Below are 25,245 nucleotides of genomic sequence, written 5' to 3'. Positions count from 1 at the left end.
CATCCTTCTTGAGAGTTTTCGTTCTCAAAAAGTCTGGAACAAACTGCAAACTCTTGCTTCGTATTCTTCTCGCAATATGATCGATCAAGAATGCCAAAAAGGAGTTTTCAATGAACTTTTATCACCTCCAAAAATGCACGCACTTTTCACTTTATTTCATAGTCTCCCATTATTATTAATTTGGCCAAATCAACATGGGCGGCCACTTTATGGTAATATTAATGTGACTTTATAAAGTCACTTTATTATCATTTTATTAACTATATAATTATTTCATCAAGTCTATTTTATAAAGTAACTTTAATTTATTTAAATGAAACATTAAAGTTAATTTTAAATTTAAATATTTATTCGTAAGCATCTTCTGGCCAGTAAGAACTGGCAACGGATACTGCTCTTGTGGTCAACTGATGATACCTAAAAATAGCAGTACCTCCTAAAAATAGGAAGTTGGCTCTGAACTTCTGAAATGCCACAAATTACCTCCTGTCAGGTCCACCAATCTCCAAATGGGCTCACTATCAATTGCATTAGCCTACAGGAACCCCAGCTAATAGGCTAACCACTGCTAAAAATAGAGAGTACCTAGTAAGGGTACATTACAGGCAGTGAAAGTTGTATCGTATACTAGTATTGTGTAGTCTATTTTGGGCTTATTTATCAGGTGCAGGAAATTTATGATGTTTTATCTTATGCAAATATGTATCTATCTCTGCTTATGCTTTGAACTGGATACTCTCTGTTGAGCCGTTTTTGTAATTGTCTGCTATTTGATTTTGACAATATTCTGAACTGGATGCTGTCTGTTGAGCAAATATTGTAACCTGCTATTCTCTTCATAATGTAATCATTTAAAAAAAAAATGATTGTTGGTTTTGTAGGATGTTGGATGCTGTGAGAATAGAACCCAACAAATTTTCTATGTTGGCTGAGAATGTGGATTGCCTTGAGCATATGATTAATCAATTGGATGGAGTGTTACATGTTGCCTTATTTCAGGTGATTTTATTTGTATTAATGGCAAGAATTTTTATTCCTAATTTTGTCCTGGTCCCAGTTTCTTATTCTTTAGCATGCGGTTTTTTCATTCCTCAAAGCATGCTCTATTATATGGGCTCTCATTGAAATTGCAGTTTGCTAAAGCTGGTTTATTATGCAGCAATTTTTACAGGAAGATTTAATAACGAATGAAAGTATGCAAGGTCTTAAGAGCAACAAACGTTTTTTAGAGGAAAACAATTTTTGTTTGTGTGAGGGCTTGTCAGACATTCTTTCCCGTCTAGGTAAGGATTTTTCTCATATTGGAAGTTTTGACCAGAGCATTTTACCCTTAGCTTTGTTTTGTCAATTTGTAAACAATATCTATTCTTAATTCTATGGCTTTGTTGTCTAACCTACTTGACAGATACATGGAAGGAACTACCTTCTGATAGAAGGCGCATGCTTGGTTATCTGGGTCTATATATATTCCATTCATGGTTAACTGGTTTGTTATAGACCTTTAGTCTTTGTTCTTCAGCTACTGTTCACTGCTGATATCTTTTGAACTGTTAAATTAAGGCTTAGAAGAATGTATCCTGTCTGTACAGGGAATTTACTGAATATTCTCGTGTGTTTTCTGAAAGTCTTGTAAAATCTTCTTCTCTAGATATTGTTACACAGCAACTCTTTCATGCAGCTATATAATGGCTTTTTTTCTCTCTCGTCCCTTTTACATTGCCAGCTTTAATTTGATATTTTAGAATATGTTTTAGTTAAATTAATCAATCTTCCAAAGGGATTTAGAACAAAAAATTCCTTGGACATTTGGAACTTGTAAATTTGTGCCCCCCAAATTGAATGCATTGCAAATAAAACTTTGACAGGGTTCCCAAAGGCAACCCTGCTCCTGTTGGTGGGGCAGGTCTCTAAAAGATGCCACTGGGCATGTAATTTGCTTCAGTTTTGAAATCATTTATAAAGCCAAGGCTAGGCTGGAACCCTTGATTCTGTTTGTAACTATTTCCAATGGTTATTCATCTTCCATTCAAAAGTTGAAGGGAATTCTTAAATAATTAATGCTCTGAGTGAAGGGCAGTGCAATATATGCAAGTGTACATGTTTTCGAGAGGAGGCTCTTGATTATCTAAAAACTAAAGTGTAGTATGTTGCCCTGTTTTGCTTTTGTTCTCTTTGTTTGTTTTTTTCAAGTTTTTGAGTGTTTTTGCAATGGTTTGAGGTATTGAAGTAATATTGTAATATTTAGCTTATAATAGTCATTTAAGTCATTTAGTTAGCTTTTAGAAACTTTCTATTCTGTAAGTTGGTGTTTAGAATCTTTCTATTTTGTCTTAGTTCTCGATCATTTCCGTTATGAAAAAAACTTCTGTAATTGTGTATATAAGGAGTATTCATCTCCTTTGTTAATAACAGTCAATTATAAATTTCATGGTCTCATAGCATAGATTCTTTTTTTGGCTCGGGTGGATAGGACATATAAAGAAAGAAAATTCATGTTTTTTGGTATTTTTACTACATCTACATGCCATCCCTGGACTGCATGAGTATCAGGCATGGACTCACAGAGTACTTGCTACATGACTTGCAAAAACTTGACTGAAACTTGCCATGAAAACTTTAACGAATTTATCTTGAAAAGACTTTGCAGTAAAAAACTCATGACTACTTGGTGACTCTTGCCAAGGACTTGGTGAGTACTTAAAACTATGAGTAAGGAATGGATAATTACCTGGAACACCATGCAAGCATGCGTGGACATCCATTTCTTTTTACTCAGACATTTATTTAGTATTTCCCTGTAACTTATGCATTGTGCCCGATGTGCACATGATACAGTTGAAGTTCAAATGGATCGAGATATCATGGATGTTATTTAACAAATAGATATTTCTATAAGCATCATGGTACAAATTATAACTTAAAAGCTGTGAACATGCATTGTCATTATACGATATAAATATCATTTAGAGCATGAAAAAGAATGAGGTAAGGGCAAGGATGCAAATGTAAGATCCTTTCGGCTTGACAAAGTCTTATATAAAATAATCATTGGAGGTAGGGAAGCTCTCTTTTGGATTTTGTTTTTGGGAGATATGCATCTTATGTTACTTTAATTTAATAACATTCTTAGTACATCAAATTAACGATTTGAATCCAGGAAAATTTGTGCTCTATAAAAGCTGGAAAAACTTATATCTGAAACTGGGCCTGAAAGACATGGATTCGACATCTTAAATAAACAGGCAGGCTTAACATTGATAATGGTTCAGAACACACCATGTATAAGTTTAGAAAGAAATCTGAGTGGAGAATTAACTTCTTGTAAAGTAGGCTTACATATTTTATTCCACGAGAGATGAATACAGACAACTGAACTGTATGCTAAGAAGTTTTGCAACCATCTCTGCTGTCTAAAGATTGCTACAAAGAGGACCTTGCCAAGAAAGGGGAAAAATGAATAAATAGTTGAGTTTAGCCTGTAACAATGCCCAAAATCTTGGCATTATGATACCTCCAAAAGACATGACAGTCTGACTCTTTCCCACATATACTGCATCAAGGATTTGTTTTACCACTTTGTCAATACTTATTTTGACTGCCAAACCAAGGTGATTCAACGGCAACCACCCCTTGGCATTGTCATTGAAAGAAGCCTTTGATTTCCAATTAGCCTGGCAGTGCCTTTGCCATCATTCTGGGTCGCTCATATTGTTGCTAGTTTAATTCTGAAGTAACAGAACAATTGTTTCCCACTCGATAATATTAGTCTTTTGTCACATAGTTATAAAATGCCTTCCTTTTGTTCCATTTCCATTTCCTTCCACGAAGGCCTAATTCTTGAACTTGTAATTTATAAAAGACAACTTCTGGGATCATTTTAAAGAGCTCTTCATGGCATTTTTAATCCACCCTATTTGACTTTTGTGCTTGATTGAAATTGGACCAAGTGGGACATTGATGCAGCCTGTACTTAAAAAAATCTCTCCTACAAAACACCCTTTTTCTGTCAATCTTTTTGCCAGAAAACAACAATTAGAGGCTAATCTTTTCACATGGGGAATGAAACATTCAAATGGGTCCCAATGCTGTATACCGCGTATCATATGGCCCTTTGTAGTGCCAATATGGATAAATATGCCTTGCCAAGTGGCCCAAATTTGCCTGAGCTTGCCTGAATCTGAAAGAAAAAGTTCCTTGTTATTACCAATTGTATGACAAAGCTGAAAGAGGCTACAAGTTTCTTGGATGTGTTTGTCAGTCTGAAATCTGTGAAGAAAAAAAAATCTGCCATGGGGCATCACCATATATTCCTCTCCATTTTCTTTCAAGTGTAGCTCCTCAAGATCTTATGTAGAGATTATTAGACTCCCTTGATATTTTGGCAGGTACAAGTTACAACCACCAAAGGAATTCCTTTTGCACCTCCTTTTTTAGATGAAGAAAGCTTTTGGGCACCTTCTCTAGCATATTGTTAGTTAGCTGAGGACATCAAGCAGTTTACATGTACACACACAAAATTTAGCAGCCTACTGTAATAAATAATATAATTCAAAAGGGATAAGAGACGGAATCCCTCACACAACTGAGAAGATTTTTAAAAATCTATAGAAAGAATCAACTGTAGCTAGCATCCCTCCAATTATTGATGTAACTAATGGGAACAAATTATATTCCAAGTTTCTTTTTGCAGACTAATGGGGTCTGCCAAAATGCTGTGGGATTTGTCAAAGGTTCTGTTATCAAAGAAGGCAAGAATGGTGAGAGAAGGTAAGAAAACATACACAACATACATAAGTTGAAAGAAGGCAAGAATGGTGATTTCAAATAATTATAAGGCCAATGGCCAACTTACAATTGCAAAATACATAATAATACAAGAGAAGTGAGAGAGCATAGAATAGCTCAAGCCAACAGGGAGAGAACGCTTTACAATGAGACTTAACAACCTTATATAGAAAAATGGTTACAAGAGTTATCATGACCCCTGCATGTCAGTTTGGGAGTGCAAGGAAGTGCATGCACTTGACCTCAGTACTTGCAAGCAACCTAGCCATACCCACAAAAGGTAACCCTGAGAAGGGTGGATTGACTGACCTTCCAAAGTTAGAGCATGCAGACATGACATAAGTCACTGCAACAAGCATGGCCCCGTACCTCCCTTGATGGAAATCTTGCCAAAAACATTAAATGCACCCCTGTGGCTTTACAAAAAAAGGTGCATAAGTCACCAAAACTGTCGGAGCATTTAAAGCTTTGAGTGTTGATCACGCCATCAGGAAGTATCACCAGTCGGAAGAAGTCCAGGGACTTCAGAAACTTGGGTTCCCGAAGTGGGGAAGACAAGGAAAGAACCTCGAAACCTCGGGGTTGCGGGAAGGAGAGAGGAGAGCAGCAGGGAACTTCAGAACCTCGGGGTTCCGGAGTTCTGAGGGAACTAGAGAGAAAAGGCAAGGAGGGAAGGAACTTCGGAATCTTGGGGTTCCGGAGAGGAGAAAGGGAAGCAAAGGAAGAGAACTTCTGAACCTCGGGGTTTAGGAGTTCCGGAGAAAAGAAGGAAGAAAGGCTAGGAGGGAACTTCGGAACCTCGGGGTTGAGGAGTTCCGGAGAAAAGAAGGAAGAAAGGCTAGGAGGGAACTTTAGAACCTCGGGGTTTCGGAGTTGCAGGGGAGACAAGGGAAAGGAATTGCGCCAAGGAACTTCGGAACCTTGGGGTTCCGGAGAGAAGAAGAGAAAGGGAAAGAAAGAGAGGAACTTTGGAATCTCGGGGTTCTGAAGTTTCGGGAAACGAAGGAGAGGCAGCAAAGGGAAGGAACTTCAGAACCTCGTGGTTCCGGAGTTCCGGATAAAGGAGAAAACGAAGAGGGAACTTCGGAACCTCGGGGTTCCGGAGAAGGAGAACAGGAGAAGGCAAAGGGAAGAACCTCGGAACCTCGGGGTTCCGGGGTTCCGGAGAAGGAAGAAAAGGCCAAGGGAGGAACTTCCTCTGGACAAGGCAACACTTCACACTTCATTCTTTTGCTTTCTCTTTGATCAACTAGGGCAACGCTGATCCATGGATCGTATCTCTGATCGGTTCTTATTGATGGACCAAGGGTGTCATAAAATGACAACAGGTTCCAAAAGAAATAGAAAAATTATTAGGACAAAATAGACATGCAAAAAATATGAAGCTGCTGCAGGGAAGATAAAGAAAATCCCTTGAAGCCTATCACAACTGTTATAAGTAATTTGAAACCCTCATCTCTGCCATTATGCATGTCTTTTGGCGAAAGTGAATGAATAACAAAGGAGAAACCATTTGAAATGAAAATTAATATTACCTATTGTAGCTGCAAGGGAGAAAAAACATAAGTATTCCTGAACTTATGCCTGTTTAGAGGATTTAGAGCAGACTGTCCTGTCAATGAAAATGTTATGCAGATGTTTTTTCTTAAGACTAGAAAATAATTTTTGGAAGAGTAGGAAGAGACAGAACACTTAAAAAACAATTATAATTATTTACAGATTGCAGATGGCCTGCAGTGAAGTAGCCTTGTTAATTGTCATGTGTATTCCTCAATAGGCTTCTGAACCAGCTGAGTTAACCACATAATCATATAGAATTAGAGAGTTTCAAGATAAAACAAGAATTTTTGGTGCCTTTTATACTTTTGTCTAACCATTGCTCACAGCCTGCCAAGCTTGTTTAAAACCACTAGATATTCTAATATGGAAAAGATTAAACTAAATTGCCTCTGGTTTTGAATATGCAAATATATTTATGGTTATAGAGTATTTCAAGGCATGATTCTATTGGTCATCAGTACACCATGGAAGCTTGTGATGTTTTTTATGCCAATACTGATTACCCATGTGTAGCCTTAGGTTCTAGTTTCTTTTACTATTGTGGCTTTTGTTGCCACCCTCATTTAACATTCATTTGAAAAACCATATATGCAACTTAAGTGTGAATTCCATATTAAATCTCTATGTATGAAGATTTTATAAACTCAAATTTGTATCTAATTCAGAGGTTATGCCCTTAATATTATTTTTTTATGTGATTTTCATAGCCTGTGCTTCTGTTGCAATTAATTGTATTTTAGCAAAAAAATGGGACAGATTCAAGGGATAGTCATCATATTCCTTGAAATGAACTGCACAGGATTTGGGTTATACTTAGCAGTGATTCATTGCTTGCAATGGAAGTGTGCCAGTTTCTAAAATGACTTTCACACTTTGACAGGTGATCCTCCAGAAAAGAAACTAGGAAAGTTAATTGTGGAGGTGCTGAGAAGGTTACCGGTGGTCCATTTGGATGGCAACATCAGATTCGTGCTTCTGGATTTATTGCTGGCACATATTCCTCGGCCTTTGATATCTTATTCTCCCCTCAAAGAATTTCTCAGAGAAGGTGCTGCTATAAAAAATAACCACCTCTTATACTTGGATGAAGTTCTTGCAAGGTATAGGTTTCTATAATCCTATTGTTGTTTTTTAAATATACAAATTCAATGAGCAGAGAAGGAAATAACAAGTGTGAGTGATTAGATGATGGGAGAATATACTGTCCATACATTAAAATAATAAATAATAAAATACACTAGGTTATAAAACCTATCTTATTTCGTTATTTAAAGTAAACAGTCAGTTTATCTAAGCTTTTGTATAATGTTTATCTACTTATGTGTGTATGTGCACTGTGTGCATGTTTGTCATTTTGAGAGTTCGTGAATCAGTTCTATTCTCAAAGTACAAATATAGGAAACCTCTTTAATATACACCCTTAGTTTTCTTTTTGAAGGTTTTCTGAATGCTGGATGTATGTTTGAAATAAACCACAATCCAAAGTAGAAATTGCAGAGTAAATATTTGCAGCAATACAACAAGAGAATAATGCTGAATATGCTCAATATTAAACAAACTCACAACTGGAAATGTTTATCAGATTTATTACAAAATGTGGACAGCAATATATGTTGATTTTCAGCAATACCTAGATGGCCAAATGGCTTTAAAATTGAAATAAAAGCATATGCCATTTGGTCTGAAATTACACAGGTCTGAAAAGAAAGTTGGACCAGCAAACTGAAGCCAAGAAGATGGACGCCATGCCTGCAAATCTGATCTCTCCCCTTTAATCTTGATTTCTCTGTGTTAGCTAGCTCTGGGCAACTCCAAAACAGCAAAGAGACCCTACAAAGATGGGGTGATTTGACCAACAAACCCTCACGCCCCACTTAGCTCGTACGGCCAACTACATGAAAGGGTATGGTCAACAAGGGAGTAGAATATTTAAGCAATAAACTCTCCAGTACTTCCCTTCTTGCCTTCACACAATCAATATTTTGATTTATTCTATCAAATCCACAGATGTAAACTGAAAAACTGGAACAATGAAGCTCAAATGTGATCTCTGGATGAAATCACCATTCAATCTACCAGGAAGGATCTTTCACCATTGAAGTATATGTCCTCTGTGAAGGTTTTTGTCCTCGCAAAGCCCTTTGGTCAAACCAAGTCCAAGCCAACTGAAAAGTCTTATTAATCTCCAAAAATATGAGTACCAAAAATGAGCTCAAGAGGCCTTTTTATTCCCCTTCAAATTTTACGCCCAGGTAGGGTTATAAAAATATTTTATTTAATTTAAAACACCCCCTTATGTCTCCAATGTAGGCGCCCACTCCTTGATGGTCACTTTATTTAATATTTTAAAACACTTATTCTATCCCCTAGGCACCCATTTAAAGTTACTTTATTAAATTAAATAATGTTAAGTTAAATATTCAATAAAACTTTAATACTTTTAACATTATTTAAAATAATATCTTTGGACAGCATTAATCGCTAAGATAACATCATTAAATGCAATCACCGACTAACCCACGGAAGACCCATTGCTAACTGACCATGTTAGTGTCCAAACCTCCACTACCTAAAAATAGTTAAAATGGACAAATTGTGCAAAATCCCTCCAGAAAGAGTCATAATGCAATTCTTAACCAACTGAGCTGAATGCAACACGTTTTTGCTGGATTAGCTGGACTGAATGGTCACCAAACCCCCAAGAGTTCCCTAACGCTAACTCATTAGCCTATGGGAACCTGATGAATAGCCTAACGGTCATCATATTGTTAGTGCTTAAGAAGGGACGTTACAGCATCCAATCTATTTGTATGGGGAAGTTGATTTGTAAATTTTGTAAAATTCTAAACATGATTTTTACTAAGTAATGACATACTGTAGGAAGGGAACAATTTTCTTGTATAGTTATGCTGACTAAGAGCTGATAAGCTATTGATGATTGCCTTTTGTTAACTACTCAGGGATTGTCAAATAATAAAAACTGCTATAGCAAGTTGGACTGCAGCTTTTCACTCATCCGTGTCTCCAATGGTAAGTCTCTATGTTGTGCTTTGTATAATGTTTAACAGGCCATCATTTATCCATACAAAATTTGGGAAGTTAGCGTATTTTTATGTGCATGGCATCGTTTTCTTCATTGCAGATGCAGTTTTCCGAAGTTCAAGCAAATCTTGAAATTCGAACAAAACAAATTATCCAGGTGTTTTTCTTCAAATTTTTTATATGGGATTTCTTTATTTTTTTATGAGATGACAATTTAGACAGTGATGTTTCTTTCATTCGTCATAGTGATGCCCTCAATTTACCCATTCAGTGGAAAAATTTTCAGCCATTGTTTATTTTGTAGAATATTTGATTCTAGTTGTAATTATTCTTTTGTTTTACTTGTCTTGAGAGAGGCCTTCCTTTTAGCAAATTGAAACTCAGCAGGGGTAATCTAAAAATGAAAGTGTGCTACCTTTTCATTGGTCCAGGGTCTAATGCTGGCAAATAGACTGCAAAATATGTTAAGGTCAACAATAGATCTTCATGTATTATTTGAGGTAATGTTCTGCTTTGCCTCTGTAGTTTAGGATGCTTCCATTTTCATTTCTATGTGCTTTGAAATGTCCTTTCACTTCCGGTCAACTGAATTGCATATGTATTCGTAGGATGTAGCAAGAACACTGCAATTCACTGTAGATTTAATTGATATATATGTTGATGGTGAAATAAGCATGTGTGATTTCTTTCCCTGCCTCCACCAATAGTTTCTCTTGGACAAATGTCTTTGTTAAGTGTTATAATCTTCTATCTAGTTAAGATATGCTAGCTTGTTTTATAATTTAATCAAAACATAGAAGTGGAACTGTTATGACTTACACCAAACCATAGTAGCAATGTATATACATGGCAATGACAAGGCAAACTGAAAGTGTAAATGGAATCAATTTCTTAGTTTTAAAACAAAAGAAACACGATTGGTTAGTAAAATGCTAAACTACTCATAAAATCATGTAAAAATTAATAGTAATTGTTATTTCATGCCAAATAGGGTGTGTAGAAAGGGAAACAGAGTCTAAAATTCAATTATCGGCATAAACAAAGATTCAATGTTGTCAATGAATCTTCAGTTGTCCTTAAGTATCAAATTTCAGTCTTAGAGTACGTATACAAAATAAAATTGGAGAATACAATAGGCTAATTGTTTACTCCTTTATCTGATAAGACTAGCTCACCCATAAATGAAAATAAATAACCATGCATACCAGATGGAGTAACAAAATAATATCTTTATTCATATAATGTTTATATAGGGAAGTGGACAAGAAATGATTAATCAAGGGTTAAACTGCTTTCCTTGACTAGAGAAGCCTATTTAAAGTACAACAACTACTAGCAATTGACTCTGAACAACTACCCACAAGCCAACAAGTAATAATACATGCTTCGATACAAACTGTTGGAGTAAATTATATTTACTCACATGCTTAAGTTCCACTTATGTATTAGTTGTCATAATTTGATTTTTTCGTAACTGCATAGTTATTTGTGCTGGATGGTTGGGTTCTAACTACTCCTACCTATCCTTGCATCTCATTGCGACACATGGCGCCATCTTGTGCTCTCATCTCCTATTGCCTTGCCTATATAAGTAGGCTCTTGTACATTGTATATTCATCTCAATAGAATCATCATTTCTAGTGAAATATCTATTTTTTTCTCTCTTTGTGAAGGTTTATAGCTGTTTGCAGGTCTTGGAGTGGAGTCTATACTCCAACATGCTACCAGAGCCATCTTACAACACTCCTTCCATGTTTGAGAGTTTTCATCAGTTTCTGAGATCATTGTTTGTCTGCAGGCTGATTCGTTTGCTTTGTGAGTGCCATTTCATTGGCACACAAAGCATCCATTATATTTCTTTGCAGCACATATTATTTTCTTGTGGGAAAATCTAGCCCCTTTTAGGAATGTAGAAGGTTTGTTACAGATTTTATGTTGCCAGATATGTGGAATTTCTCTGCTTGATTTGATTGGTATCGAGGGACTTTCTGGTCTGAGCTTTTATTTGCCAGTTTTCGCTGGCTTGTGATTTTGACCGTGATAATCATTTTCCATCAACTGGCTGTTTAGTCCTTACGGTGAGGTTGGTAAGCTCACGGATAAACAATGATATTCCACACGTACCAACAATTCATGTAACAAAACATTAATATACATCAAAGCATAAATAACAATGACAAAACAACTATGACAGAATAATGATATCTTTATTGAATTCTCAAATATGCCAATACAATACCATCCTTGCCCAAGTTTCATCCATACCATATATAGACTCGACGGTTGGCCAAGTTGCCAACCATCACTAACTACCAACTACCCCACGGGAACCTCTCAGCGACTCAAACATAACAAAACATAAACACCTGACCCCACTATAAACTAACATGTGTTATTGACCCCTAACATCAGCCCCCCCCAAAAAGTAGTCGTCTTCTAGACGACCAAGACAACAAGAGCTGGAATAACAAAACAAAAGACTAAGACTGAGGAGGGGGAGGAGGTGTCCCTGTCGTGGTCGAAGAAGAAGGTTGTTGTCCTGTGTGGAGTCTGAGGTTCTTCTCTGCAATCAGCTGCCGCTCCCGTGCCTTCTTGACCATGTGTGCGGCCTCCAATAGTTTTTTGTCCTTCTGCTCCATCTGCAGAGTAAGCTCAACCACTTGTGCTGCCAACACCTGTACCTCCTTCTGCATGCTGCAACAAGCCTCATAAGTAGTCACCTTTGTCTCTAGCTCAATCCTCAGGTTCTTCTCTACTGCAGCTAACTTCACACGCTTCTCCCCTTCTCCAATTTTGCTACGTACAACCGTTGGGTACGCTGCTCTATCTGACTCTGTCACATCTGTAGGTAGACATTCTGGAACGATCTTTCCATACTGCTCAAGGTGGTGCCCAAGGTGCCCACTCCCTCCACTAGTCGCATGTGCGTCGACTCTTGTACCATCTCCGACATACTATTGTCTGGCTACCCCTGTTGCTCAAAGTGGCGTGCAAACTCGTCCGCACATCTGGAAGTCATGAAGTGGTATAGCTTCTCAGTGTCAGCTGAGTTGCCGACATCCATCTGTCCAGTCAACTGTGCCATTCCTTGTGCGATATCTGAAATCCCCTGTAGCTCCCCAAAGAACCGTTGGAGTGAGCTTGCTGGATCGCTAGGGTCTAGCGGGGTGAGGTGAAGACCTGTCAGTAATCCTCTGGACCCGCTCTCCTCGACATCGATGATCTTCGGGCCATGTCCACCACCTCCAGTTACTCTGTTCTGCTCCTCTGCAGACATCCTCTCATCTTGATCTGTGATAAGAGTGGTCCTATGCTGTGTTTGGCTCTGTTCAACTGCCATGGCGTGTGGTGAGGGCGAGGTGGGAGGGTGAGGTGTGAGTGCAAACTGTCCCAACCACCCATCCAGAGATGCATCTATATCCTCGTCAGTTAGTGTGTCTAGTACCGCTAACTCCTCCAGACCATCTCTTGCCATCGGTACATCCCCAGACTCATTTCCCCCTGCTGGTACAGTACTAGTACCCATCGTACCAGTACCTATCTCCTGTACGATTGCTTCCTGTATTGCTGTCTTCGCAGCTTCCTCTGGTATAGCTGTCTCCTGCATTGCTACATCCGGACTATGCTGTACGGCCTCCTTTGCCACCGTACGGTCCACCATTCCCTCGTCGCCTAGGTCACTACCCATACGGTCTGGCCTAGTGGTACACTCTGCTGCTGGTACAACTTGTGATTCGAATACAGCCAGACTGATCTGCGGCAGTGACACTCGTTGTGCCGGTGGTTCTCCTTCATCAATTCTCCTGAACAACACTCCTACCGGGCTGGCCACTGTAATTGCTTCTTGCGGTACCAAGTGCGCTGAAGGGGGCAATTTGGGGGTTGTAAATTTCACTCGCGTGCTTTTCCACTATGCTCGCAGTCCTCCATGCTACTCTTCCTCCTCCCCTTCCTGTTGCTATGATTCCACTTCCCCTTCTTTCTCTCCTGCCGTGTGTGGTGCCATGCGGAATCCTTCATCTCCACTCTCTTGCTCCTCAATTTCTTCAGCCTCCTCGGAATCCTCCATGTTGCTGTCCTCTTCAACCTCGACTGACACGTCCAACTTCCTCCTCTTTGTGGGCTGTGTGGTGTAACCAAGAGTGTCGAGATGGGCATAATAGTACATGGACGGTTTATTGGGTTCCACCCTACCACGTGGTTCAAAAGTACCCCACATTTCTGGAGGTACTTGCAAACGTACGACATCCAGGAATAGACTGATGGCGTGGTGGCACATATAAAATGTCTTGTGTTCCAGTTTGAGGAAATCATGAATCCTCTCGGCTAAAAGCTGCCCCCCAGTTGTAAACTTTGCCACACTTAATGCCATTCATCAACTCTATCATCCAGATAGCTATATTAGATGCACGGCTGACCCCCGTGAGTCGACTTTTTACCAAGTCCATCAGTATCCTCCATTCTCCTGGTGCGATAAAAGCATGCTTCAATCCCCTACCGTCAGACCAGGCGCTCTTCCATTGCTCTTTTGTCAGGTCATCTCTGCATACCAAGTCCAACAACCACTTCTTTTTCTCTTTGGTGAGCTCCTTGGCCGGTTTTGCTGCAGATGCTCCCTTCTCGGGTATACCAAACACCCTCCTGAAGTCTTTAGCCTTGAAGGAAACCCATACTGTGGAGCCCTGGAATTGATGATGGAGGCCCTTTCCTGGCGGTTATATCCAGACACCATGGTCCGCAACACCGGTTCAAAATCCTTGATGTTGAATGTCGACATCTGAATAGCATGGTCCACCTGCGCTTTCCTGAGAGAGTCCTTTATCACATGGTCGGGAGGGGTTTCCTCCCACCAAGCCCAACATTCACTACCAATCACGCTCTCAAAGGCCACATTCTCGGTAGTGATTCCTTCCAGATCCTTCTGTACTTTTTGCCTGATTTTGGCCTTCTTACTGTTGCTGGTTGGGTCTTTAGCGGTCATGGTTGCACTGTAACTGCTTTGCCCTGTGTTTGTTTTCTTGTCTTTGTCAAGTCCTTGACTGTTATTATAACGGTCTGAAAGTGTGACTCGCCAATTTGTACGGACCATTGTACCAATTGTTGCCTCGACACCGTACGGATTGGTCCGTACACTTCCCTTCCCTGACTGTGCGACCTCTTCAACTCGCGCAAACTCTGCACGCAAGGCTATACGAATGGCACAAATTTTTATGTTGATACCTTCAAATCTTTTATGCAACTCTTCCCTCCATGTATAGATGCCAGGCGATTTATTTCCTTCAGCAACTGATAGCCGTACAAGATCGTACGGTTTACTGACCTTGTTACACGATGTTGCGGCTTTTCCTATGCCATAGGATTTGCCTCTTGCGTTGTATGTCGTACGGTTCCCTGATCCAACCATTGCAGATCATACGACGTTCGGACCCCTTCACCCCTTGGCCGTACTCTGTACGGATTCAACTTCCCTGTTTGGCCTTCGTTGTACGGCATACAGATTGCTTCAGCTGTTGATCATACTCCGTACGGATTTGTTTCCTCCTCTCGGCTTCCGTCGTACACCGTATGGATTTCGTCTTTGCTCTTCAAATTTTCTCCTTCGCCAATTCTACTTTCACTGTCTTGATTCTGCCTGTGTGCTGTGTACAAATGGGCTCTGTGGGGCTTTATATAATCATTTGATTTCTCCAGGGTTAGGGTTGGGCATGAATACTTTATTGATTTTTTATACAATAAATGCCTTTTTAATAATTGTATTTTTCCCATACTTTCATTATTTTCGCCTTACGTCTTAATTTTTTAATGTTTATCAACCTTGGCCTCTTTATTTTTTCGATGCACTTTTCATTTCCGACTTTTATTACCCCCTTCTTTAACAATTGTTTTAAAATCTTCACCCAATAACATTTCTTAAATTCAACCTTCCGTACCTTTAATTTACTAAGGTATCCCGGGGTCCGTTTCCATCGTTCAGATGGCCCTCTGTGATCCACATGGAAGCTTATTGCCTTTGCGAGCATTGCTAAATGATCTTTTCACCCCCTTAGTTTACTCCTTTTTTTTTTTTTTTTTTTTGATCGGTAATTGGCCGAAGCCTAAATAGCTTTTGACTGGAGCTATGAACCAGTGGGGACACAGTAGGGGGCCCCATCCCCATTACATATCTTTGAATTATTATTATTATTATTATGTTTGATTAGATTGACCCCAAGACCTTGCCCATCCTATGGAAGGCCAAGAGTCACGGCTTAGAATTCCACTTCCGATGTCCCTATTGGGAATTGAACTTGGATCTCCACAGTGAGAACCCAGTGTTTTAACCAGTTAAGCTCAACCCCTTGGACCCCCCTTAGTTTCCTCCTTGTTGTACGGGTACTTGATCTTTTTCTTGCTCTTCCCTTGCCACTCGTCCTGATTTCCTTCCACCTTTTGTTTGATCCTTGGTCAGCGTCCTCGTCTTCTATGTTCCTCTTCACTCCTGAGGGGTCATCCCGAGTCCTTAGCTTTATCTCTGAATCGTGCAACCACATACATACGTGCAACATCCTCCTGTAGCATTCTTGTACACAACACATCCCCACGTACTCTAGGTCCCATATCTTGTCGACTAACAGAGCGGGTCCCACCCCCTTATACTGCTCGTCAATGTAGCGGCCTTCGTACTGTTGGTATCATGTTACTTTTTCTCTACCAACCTCTAGAGGTCCTGCGGGGTTAGGGATCACTCGGTATAATGAATTCGGTCCGGCTTCCAATTCGCCTCGTTGGGAGGCGATGACCTCTTTACTTGCATTCTTGGCTTTCCTTCTGGCTTCGGCTTCTTCATCAATATTTTATGCTACATACCCTTCTCGAAGACCCTCATATGGGGTCCGCTTCTTCCAATTTCTGAAATCCGTACCCACATAGCCGGGTACCCAAAATACGCGTTTGTCAGATGTTTGTGGATCCTCGGAACCACAACACCTTCCACCAGCTTCAACACAAGTCGTTCTTCCATGGCTGTAAGAGGCTTTGCCCAATCTTCATCTCTTCGGTAGGGCTCTGCTTTCACCACCGGGTCTTCGTCCACTTCCCTGCTTTGGCTAATGGTCCAGTTTCCTTTTGTAGTGTATCCCAACATGTTGATCCCAATCACAGGTTTGTTTAGTTCTCTGTAGACTTTCAGTTTCGAACCATTCACTGGGTCCCTGATTGGATTGTTATCCAAGGTGGGTAGCTTCATTGCCCCGTTCTTGCCGACTTTTCTGATCTTATAGGGTCCGAGCCAACGAACTTTAAACTTCCCCTGTCGAAGTTCGTTCTAGCCGTTATACTTCAACACCAACTGCCTCGGCCGGAAGTTGACCCGTCGTAGGTGCTTGTCATGTCAGCACTTCCACCGTCGCTGCACTACCTCCGTTGCCCATTGTGTCATCACCCTTTGTTCGTCCAATTTCACCAAGTTGACCAACCTTGCACTCAAGCTCTCTTCATCACCGAGTCTATTATCCACCGCCACCTGTAGGCTTGGTACGGTGTACTCGGCAGGTACCACTGCCTCCCGTTCGTACATGAGCTGGAATGGGGTATGCCCTGTAGTGACCTTGTAGGTCGTGTGGTAAGCCCACAGTATAGTTGGTAGCCTTTCCTCCCAATCCTCCTGCTCCACCCCACACAACTTATAAATTATTGACACCAATACCTTGTTGGTTGCTTCTGCATGTCCGTTAGCTCGGGGGTAGTATGGACTAGAGAGATTGTGAAAGATTTTGAACTCTGCGGTCATGGTACGGATTACTTGGTTGACAAAGTGCACTCCTTGGTCACTTGTGATTTGAAGGGGTATCTCGTACCTAGTGACGATTTGTTCATACAAGAACCGTGCCGTACTTAGAGCCGTGTTATTTGGAAGGCTCTGGCTTTTGCCCACTTAGTGAGGTATTCTGTAGCCACTACAATATATTTGCACCTGTGCATGCTACTCGGCTTCAAAGGTCCCACAAAGTCCAAACCCCATCGTTCAAATTGCTCATGTGGCTAAGAGGGAAAGAGGGGCATGAAGTCCCGCTTGAGTGGTTTTCCTACGCGTTGGCAAGTGTCACATCCGACCACCCATTCCCGAGCATCAGTGTGTAGAGTTGGCCACCACAGATTGGCCACAAGTACTTTCCGCGCAGTTGCATCTTGTCCCATGTGTCCGCCTGCTAACCCATCATGTGCTTCCTTCAAGACACTGGGGATTTCCTCCTTCATAACACATCTTCTCAAGATTTGATCTGAGCCCATTTTATACAACAGGCCATTGATCAGTTGGAAAGTCTTACTCTTCAGTGCCAGCTTCCGTCGTTCCCTCGGGGACATCTCCTTTGGGAATGTGGAAGTAGAGAGGTACTGGCCGATCTTCTCGTACCACGATGGTAGTACTGCAATCTGGAACAAGTGTGCATCTGGAAAGTCCTCGTTCACCCTTCGGCCGGCTCTCTTGACTTGATCCTTGACAATTGATCAGCTATCACATGGGACTTCCCTGGCCGCACAATAATGGTGAAGGTGAATTCTTGCAAGAGCAGCAGCCATCTACTTACCCGACCTTGGATGATCGGTTTATTTACCAAGTACATTAGTGGCTGATGGTCCACGTAAAACGTGAACGAAGTAGCCAACAGGTAGTGGCGAAACTTTTGTACCGCGTACACCATCCCTAGTGCCTCCCTCTCCGTTGTGTTGTATTTTCGTTCAGCCCTTGACAAAAGTCGGCTGGCGAAAAAAACGGGGTGATCCAGTCCTTGCGTCCCTACTTGTGCAAGGGTAGCACCAATCGCGAAGTTGGAGGCATTGACGTGTACGTGAAACTCTTTATTCAAATCTGGGTACACCAGTATTGGTGCACTCACCAGCCGATCTTTCAATTTCTTGAAGGCTCCTTCTTGCTCTATACCCCATATGAATGACTCTCCCTTTCTTGTCAGCTTGTCTAGGGGCCAGGAGACTTGTGCAAAGCCTTTGATAAATTTCCGGTAGTAGCCAACGTGGCCTAAGAATGACTTTGCCCCTGTTACATTCATCGGATTCTCCATGCTGATGATCACTCCTATCTTATCTGGGTCTGTCTTCAGACCTTCTGTAATATCCCCACTTTGAAATAGAATTTAATAATAAATGATAATAATATCCCCTTTGAAATAGAATTTAATAATAAATTATAATAATATCCCCACTTTGAAATAGAATTTAATAATAAATTATAATAATATCCCCACTTTGAAATAGAATTTAATAATAAATGATAATAATAAAATTAAAATATAAAATGATATAATTAAATATGATTAATTAAAAATTAATTAAGTTAATGAAAAGTCAAAAGACATGAAAGGAAAAGTTGTGACTCCCTCAACAATGATATATAAAAGGGAGAAGAAAACCTCATTTGAGGGGGGGATAATTTGGTAATGAGAAGTGCAGATCTGATTTAAATAATGTGCAGATTTGATTATGAAAGGTTGTGTCCCTTTCAAATGGTAGAAATAATGAAGAGTTGCACTCTTTCAAAGGGTGATAATGGTGAAAGGGTGTGTCTCTTGCCAAAGGGCATACATGATGAAGATGTGTGACCTCTCCCTCAAATTGAGAGATATAGAGGGAAGGAATCAAAAGCATCTAGTGAGATCAGCATTGATAAGATCGGATCAGAATTGTTATCAAGTTACAGGAAGTAACATTTGTGTTCTTTGTGGTATGCCTCCCAATCTGCAGGCGACATCTACAGTGCGAACTCCAACCGCAAGCTACAATCTGCATACAGGTAAGAGGGGTTAAGAAGTCTTAAGGTATATATGTGTGTGGACATGTGTGCCACACACACACATATATATTAATGCATTTTTATGAATACATATATCTCTAATGATTACTTATATGAATGTAGCAATAAAGATAGGAATCTATGTAAAATATGTATGTATATTTAGGATCATTAGAAAGATTAAAGAATATGTAAATGAAGACGTAAATTATGGAATGGAAAAAAGTAATGAATTATAAAATGTAATAATAATATGATTATATGATGGAGGCTATATGGAAGAAATTCCTTTAGCCTAATGGGGGGATTATGATAATCCCTGGTAGGCAGTATATACTGAATATCTATATGCATATATATGGCTTGGTTGACTAAGTTCATCCAAGAAGAGACGGATCTGGCCGGTCCCCTCTGATGGACTTGGATGATGAGATGCATCATTCAAGGCAAGGAATTGACATATGGTCTTCCTTGGATGGCTTGGGTGTAAGAAATTACACCCAAGACAGGAATTGAATTAACCTTCGATTTCCTGGATGGCTTGGGTGTAAAAAGTTACATCCAAGACAGGAATCGAATTAACCTTCGATTTCCTGGATGGCTTGGGTGTAAGAAGTTACATCCAAGACAGGAATCGAATTAACCTTCGATTTCCTGGATGGCTTGGGTGTAAGAAATTACATCCAAGACAGGAATCAAATTCACCTTCGATTTCCTGGATGGCTTGGAACCAAGATGGGTTCCAAGAAGGCGAGCTTCACAGCTGCCTAAGGACATATCTTCGTATGGCATTCGTATCCTTTTTATTTTAAAGAATTGAAAGTAGTGTTAATTAAGTAATTGAACTTTAATTGCAAATTAGATTAGTTATGTATATATATTTTTGTTGTGTTCTAACAATCTGTTTTGCAGGACAATGATCTCTAACTAGTAGGGGCATTACACCTTCTTTACAAACAATGTGGCCAAGGAGCTTTCCTTGCGGTACCATAAACCTGCACTTCTTCGGGTTAAGAGCTAGCCTAGCTTTCCGACACCTCTCCATACATTCTTCGAGTGCCTTTAGATGAGTATCCTGATCACTGAAAATAGACCAGTCATCCAAGAACGCCCTGAAGTTCCCTACGGACATTTTGTCAAAGATGTGTAAAATTATTCTCTGGAAGGTTGTCGGTGCATTACAGAGCCCGAAGGGCATGCGATTCTAGGCGTAGACCCCCTCTCCCACCACGAATGTGGTCTTTAGCTTATCTTCTTCCGCAATACTTATCTGATTGTATCTCGAGAACCCATCTAGAAATGTGTATATCTCGTGCCCAGTTACTTCTTCCAGAATGTTGTCCGTGAATGGGATTGGAAATGGATCTTTGATTGTTACTGCGTTAAGGTACCTGAAGTCTACACATATCCTTATCTGATTAGCCTCCTTCTTGAGAGAAATGACTATTGGGGAGACCCAGTCACTTGTTTCCACCTTAAATATGATCCTTGCCTCCAACATTTTGTTGATTTCCTCATTCACTTTGGCCATGTAGTTCTCGTTCATTCTATATGGTCTCCTCCGTACGGGTTGGGCTCCTGATATGAGGGATATGGGATGTACGCACAGTTCCGGAGGTACCCCCTTCAAGTCCTTGTATGTCTAGGCAAAGACATCCTTGTATTCCAGGAATATCCTGAAGGCCACCGCCTTCAATACGGGGTCCCAATCATCCCCTACGATTATCACCTGTGGGTCCTCATCCTTGCCTAGATTGACTTTTTTCACATCCCTTTCCTCGTACTTGATGGGTTTGTCTCGTTCAAACCGGTGGGCTAGTGTGTCATCCACCCGTGCCATCCCTTCTTGGTACCTACCGTACTCTAGGGGAAATGACTGCTCTTCCTTATTGCCACTTGATTCCCCAATCTCGCATATTTGTAGCATGTGGCACTCCGGGTGGAAGACCTCGTAGTCCTCCATCTGCCAATGGAAGAGTCCGGTCAATGAACTAGTTCCATCTTCAGAGCATCCGTCTAGTTCCAACACTCCTTCCTCGTTGGGTTCCCTCCCTCCTCTGTCTCCTTTGGAACCCCACTCCCATCTATTTGAGTCCTCCGAGTTGGAGTCAGACGATGCAAGCTCTTCACTGACGGCCTGATTGCTCAGGTCAATCACATACTTATGACCTTCACTCTCAATTGAGAGTGTATGCTTCTTCCAGTTATGATTGGCTCTAGCCATGATCAGCCATCCCCTTCCCAGCAGAGCGTCGTACGCTTTTCTCTCCAGTGGAATGACTACGAAGTCCAGAAGGAATTGTTGTGTCCCGATCACCACCTTTTGTGCCATGAGAGTCTCGAGGGGTTTGATGTTGTGCTGATCCGCACCAATGAGGTGGAATGTTGGTGGCCAGAGGGTAGGTTTGCCAACACCTCTCCAAGTTTCTTCTTGTAGCACGTTGACTCCAGACCCGCCATCCACAATGGTGTTTGTGAGCTTTTGTCCCATTATCTCCATCTCTACCACGGTAGGTTTTCGTCCAATGCTTATGGCGAGCAGCATAGGATCCATGGCATCCGTACTAGGTTCCGTCACCAGAGCCGTACTAGATGGTCATGTCGTCGTTTGGTGTTCCTGGTCGGCGGTGGTGTCACCGGCTGCATTTGTCAAGGCCATCCTCAACTGCGGCATGGTCCGTAGGAGGTGGGATACCCATACGGGTATAGTGGTTTGTAACATCTGCTTAATGATAGTTTTTTCGGTCCCAATCGAAGTGGGGTACTGGTAGCCGGATGCGAGGCCCTCTGTTCTTCTGCCATTGCACGTTCGATGTCTGCCCTGGCTTCCTGGAGTCTTTCCTTCTCCGTGCAAGGGTCAGGATACATGGCTTTCTTGTTTGCAATCTTGTGATTGTCAGTACACCTTCCTCCGATTCTCTTACCTCCGGCATATTCACCCCTTTTTGCTTTGGACACTCTGTGTCCTCGTGATTCCGCGGACCGCACCATTTGCACAGCAAACTCCCTGCGTCATCTCCATTTTGGCATTCCTGCACAAAGTGACCCCATTCGTTGCATTTCCAGCATTGGATCTTGGGTCGTTCTTTCGCGTCGTACTAAATTCTACTCCTCGGCGTGTTATTGTTGGACTTGATGTTACCTTGCCGGTTGTTTCGATACCCTCCAGGAGAGGCGTCCGAGTTTGCTGCTGGCTTCGAAGGTGTCGCTGACGGTGTGACTTGGTCGGGTTGGGCGTAGAGCACTTGTGTGCTCCGTGCTTTCAAGTTGTACGGGCATTCCTTAATGGAGTGTCCCATTACTTGGTAGATGTCACAAAAGGCTTTTCGAGGGCAACTCCCCTTAGTGTGCCCTTCTGTCTTACAGTCGGTGCACCATAGTTCCTTCCCTTGCCATTTTCTTTGTCAGCCTTTAGTTCTTTCATCATCCTCATCATATCCCTTCGGAGTGCTTGTACAGTCTTGGATTCCCCATCGCTGTCTTCATCCGTACTATCCCCATCGCTCACCCGACACTTCCCTCGGGATGTCTTATTTTCACTCTCAATATCCATCGCGCGATTGTATGCTTCGTCATACGAGGGTGGAGGGACCACCTACATCTTCCGTTTGAAAGACGGTACCAGTTTCTAATATGCTATTCGCATGAAAGAGAGAGAGGGGGAGCTCTGAGGTGTGCGTATTAAAATCTGGCTTATTGTTGTTTCAAAGTTTCTTCCAACTTCCCCTCCCTCAAGCCTAAGTTAAGTTTGGCTCTGATAGAACTTAAAGCTTGTTGTAAAAAAATCATCTAGATCTGATAAAAAGGCCGAGTCTCACTTTAAAATGATGAAGGGTTGAAATGCTTAATGTAGAAAAGTTCGACACTCTTATATGCAATGCCCTTGCCAAATCCGATGAAAACACCGAATATGGTGTCTAGGCGTTTAAAGTTGAAGGTGAAAAGAAGTTCATTGTTTTTAAGGTTTATGTTGTATTTTCATAGGTATCGCATGTCAAGAGCGACATATATTCGATCACACCTTGATGTAAGTATCAATCTGCTGAAGTAATCGATGCTGAGTGAAGGAGAGCGATCTGTGAGTGTGCATTCGATACCGTTCCAAGAATGAAGACACCTTCAACACTTATATGTGTATTATGACCCTTCACATGAGTCGTCCTCCTTTACAAGGAGAACAACTCTTCAATTTGAAGAGTGCCGACTTACTTAAGTCGGCCTATAAATTAAGTCGATGATTATAGACAATCAAGTCTCCCACCACTAATAATGCACCAACACTCCCTCTTTAGCTAGGGAGATATTTTTCTCAAGATCTGAGTCACATAGTGACATTCACCATGGCTACTCCCAAAGTGGGAATGCAAGTGAACACAACTACCATGGCTACTCCCATGGATGGTGAGTGAATAGGTATCACCTCACCGTGATAACAAACATCATGGCTTGTCAATAGACATCACCGCATGTGATATCTACCATTATGGCTTATCCACGGATATCATATATATCTCCTCATGTAATATCCACCATTATGGCTTATCCATAGATATCACTTCACATGATATCCACCATTAAGGTATATCTAAAGATATTACTACATGGCATGTCCACGGATTTCATGTCACATGAAATCCACCGTGAATATCTCTTTATGTAATATCCACCATTATGTCTTATCCATGGATATCACGTCTCATGATATCCACCATTATGGCATATCCATAGATATTACTACTAGAGATATTTACCATTATGACATATCCATAGATATCACGTCCCATGATATCCATCATAATGGTATGATCAATCAATATCGTAAGATCGTCACCTTACGATAATGATCAGATGTACAAGTGTTCACTATTGAGAGATCGTCACCTCACAATAATGTTCACAGGGGCTCATCAAGCACTGAACCAAAATTGTCATGGAGGCACACACATGACATCCACCATGAACCATATCTGAGGGTGTAGATAAGGGCTTTCTCCTTAAGTCTCTCTCAAAGAGAAATGCAATCACAAGAGTTTACACTTTAAAACATCTTTTTGAAAAGAAGAATACATTAGTGAATAGCATACCTTCCCACCATGTCTCTAACATAGTGAGACTTGATCTCCACATGCTTTGACCTTTCATGAAATACAAGGTTGGAGTCTGCATCACTCTTGATGTATTCCAATCTCACCAAGTATCCATCTATCCAGGAATATCATGAACTAAGAGTCAACATAAAGGCCTTCCAGCCTACATACATGGGACTCCATCCCATGAATCATAGTCCTCTAACTATTGATCATTAGAGAAACCCTCTTGACATGGTCCACTCCCTTTGAATCAATATGACCAAGATCTTTGGAAATAAAATAAAGCAAGTCCCCTAGCTGCTCCCTCTGAAGCTTGAAGTACTAACCTCAACCTCCTGACCTTCTCGTCCAAGGTTGCTTCTGTAGGTTTGTCAGACTCCCTTTGAATGTTAATTCCTTCTCTTCGAAGAAATTGATCGTAATGACAACCTGAATAGGCTCTTCCTCTTTGAGGGATGCCTCCAATTATGTATCACCAACTCAGCTTTATGGCAGCAAGTTGTGTCTCTATTCTTCAACCTGCGAATCTTTCTCACGGGAGACATCTTGAACGTGATCTCTCATCATCCTTCTGATCTTTAATCTGACTTATCTCTTTATTGCTGGTACCCATAGAGTTAGTCTTGTAGCTGAGTCTCATCTTCGCATCCACACAAACAGCCCTAACTGCTAGATAACCGTTTGCCACATAATTTTCTTGACAGAGTATTCAAATCTAGATTGATATACTCAGTCACCAAGAGAAGGCGATTATACAATAATGAAGCCGAGCCTTGTTAGGCTCTGGACGACATTTCCTAGAAGGAACAACAACCATTTCTCTTCAGACCATTCGCCACTCTCTGCAAGAGTAATACACTTTCAACTTGATGCAATAAGAACTAGATGATGCACAGTGGAATAAGGTCGACCATTAATGAAGAGCAATCTGATCACCACAATCATGAATGAATCTATCAAAATGAGCAATGACTATAATCC

At 40.9% G+C, this 25,245-nt stretch overlaps 1 protein-coding gene across 2 annotated transcripts in view; it reads left to right on the top strand.

The window, feature by feature from the left end:
- The window catches only part of LOC131076327 (uncharacterized), a 211,076-nt gene that overhangs the window by 81,119 nt on the left and 104,712 nt on the right, over positions 1–25,245 (top strand). For both annotated transcript variants that reach the window (XM_058013462.2, XM_058013464.2), the window contains 7 exons: positions 882–999; positions 1,160–1,283; positions 1,406–1,486; positions 7,226–7,445; positions 9,306–9,375; positions 9,488–9,544; positions 9,819–9,887. In XM_058013462.2, coding sequence (XP_057869445.2) covers positions 882–999; positions 1,160–1,283; positions 1,406–1,486; positions 7,226–7,445; positions 9,306–9,375; positions 9,488–9,544; positions 9,819–9,887 — 739 coding nt within the window. The remainder of the gene's footprint in view (positions 1–881; positions 1,000–1,159; positions 1,284–1,405; positions 1,487–7,225; positions 7,446–9,305; positions 9,376–9,487; positions 9,545–9,818; positions 9,888–25,245) is intronic.

Source organism: Cryptomeria japonica, chromosome 11 (assembly GCF_030272615.1).
Source record: "Cryptomeria japonica chromosome 11, Sugi_1.0, whole genome shotgun sequence".
In the NCBI taxonomy this organism is placed as follows: domain Eukaryota; kingdom Viridiplantae; phylum Streptophyta; class Pinopsida; order Cupressales; family Cupressaceae; genus Cryptomeria; species Cryptomeria japonica.
This window is presented reverse-complemented; position numbering and strand designations above follow the sequence as displayed.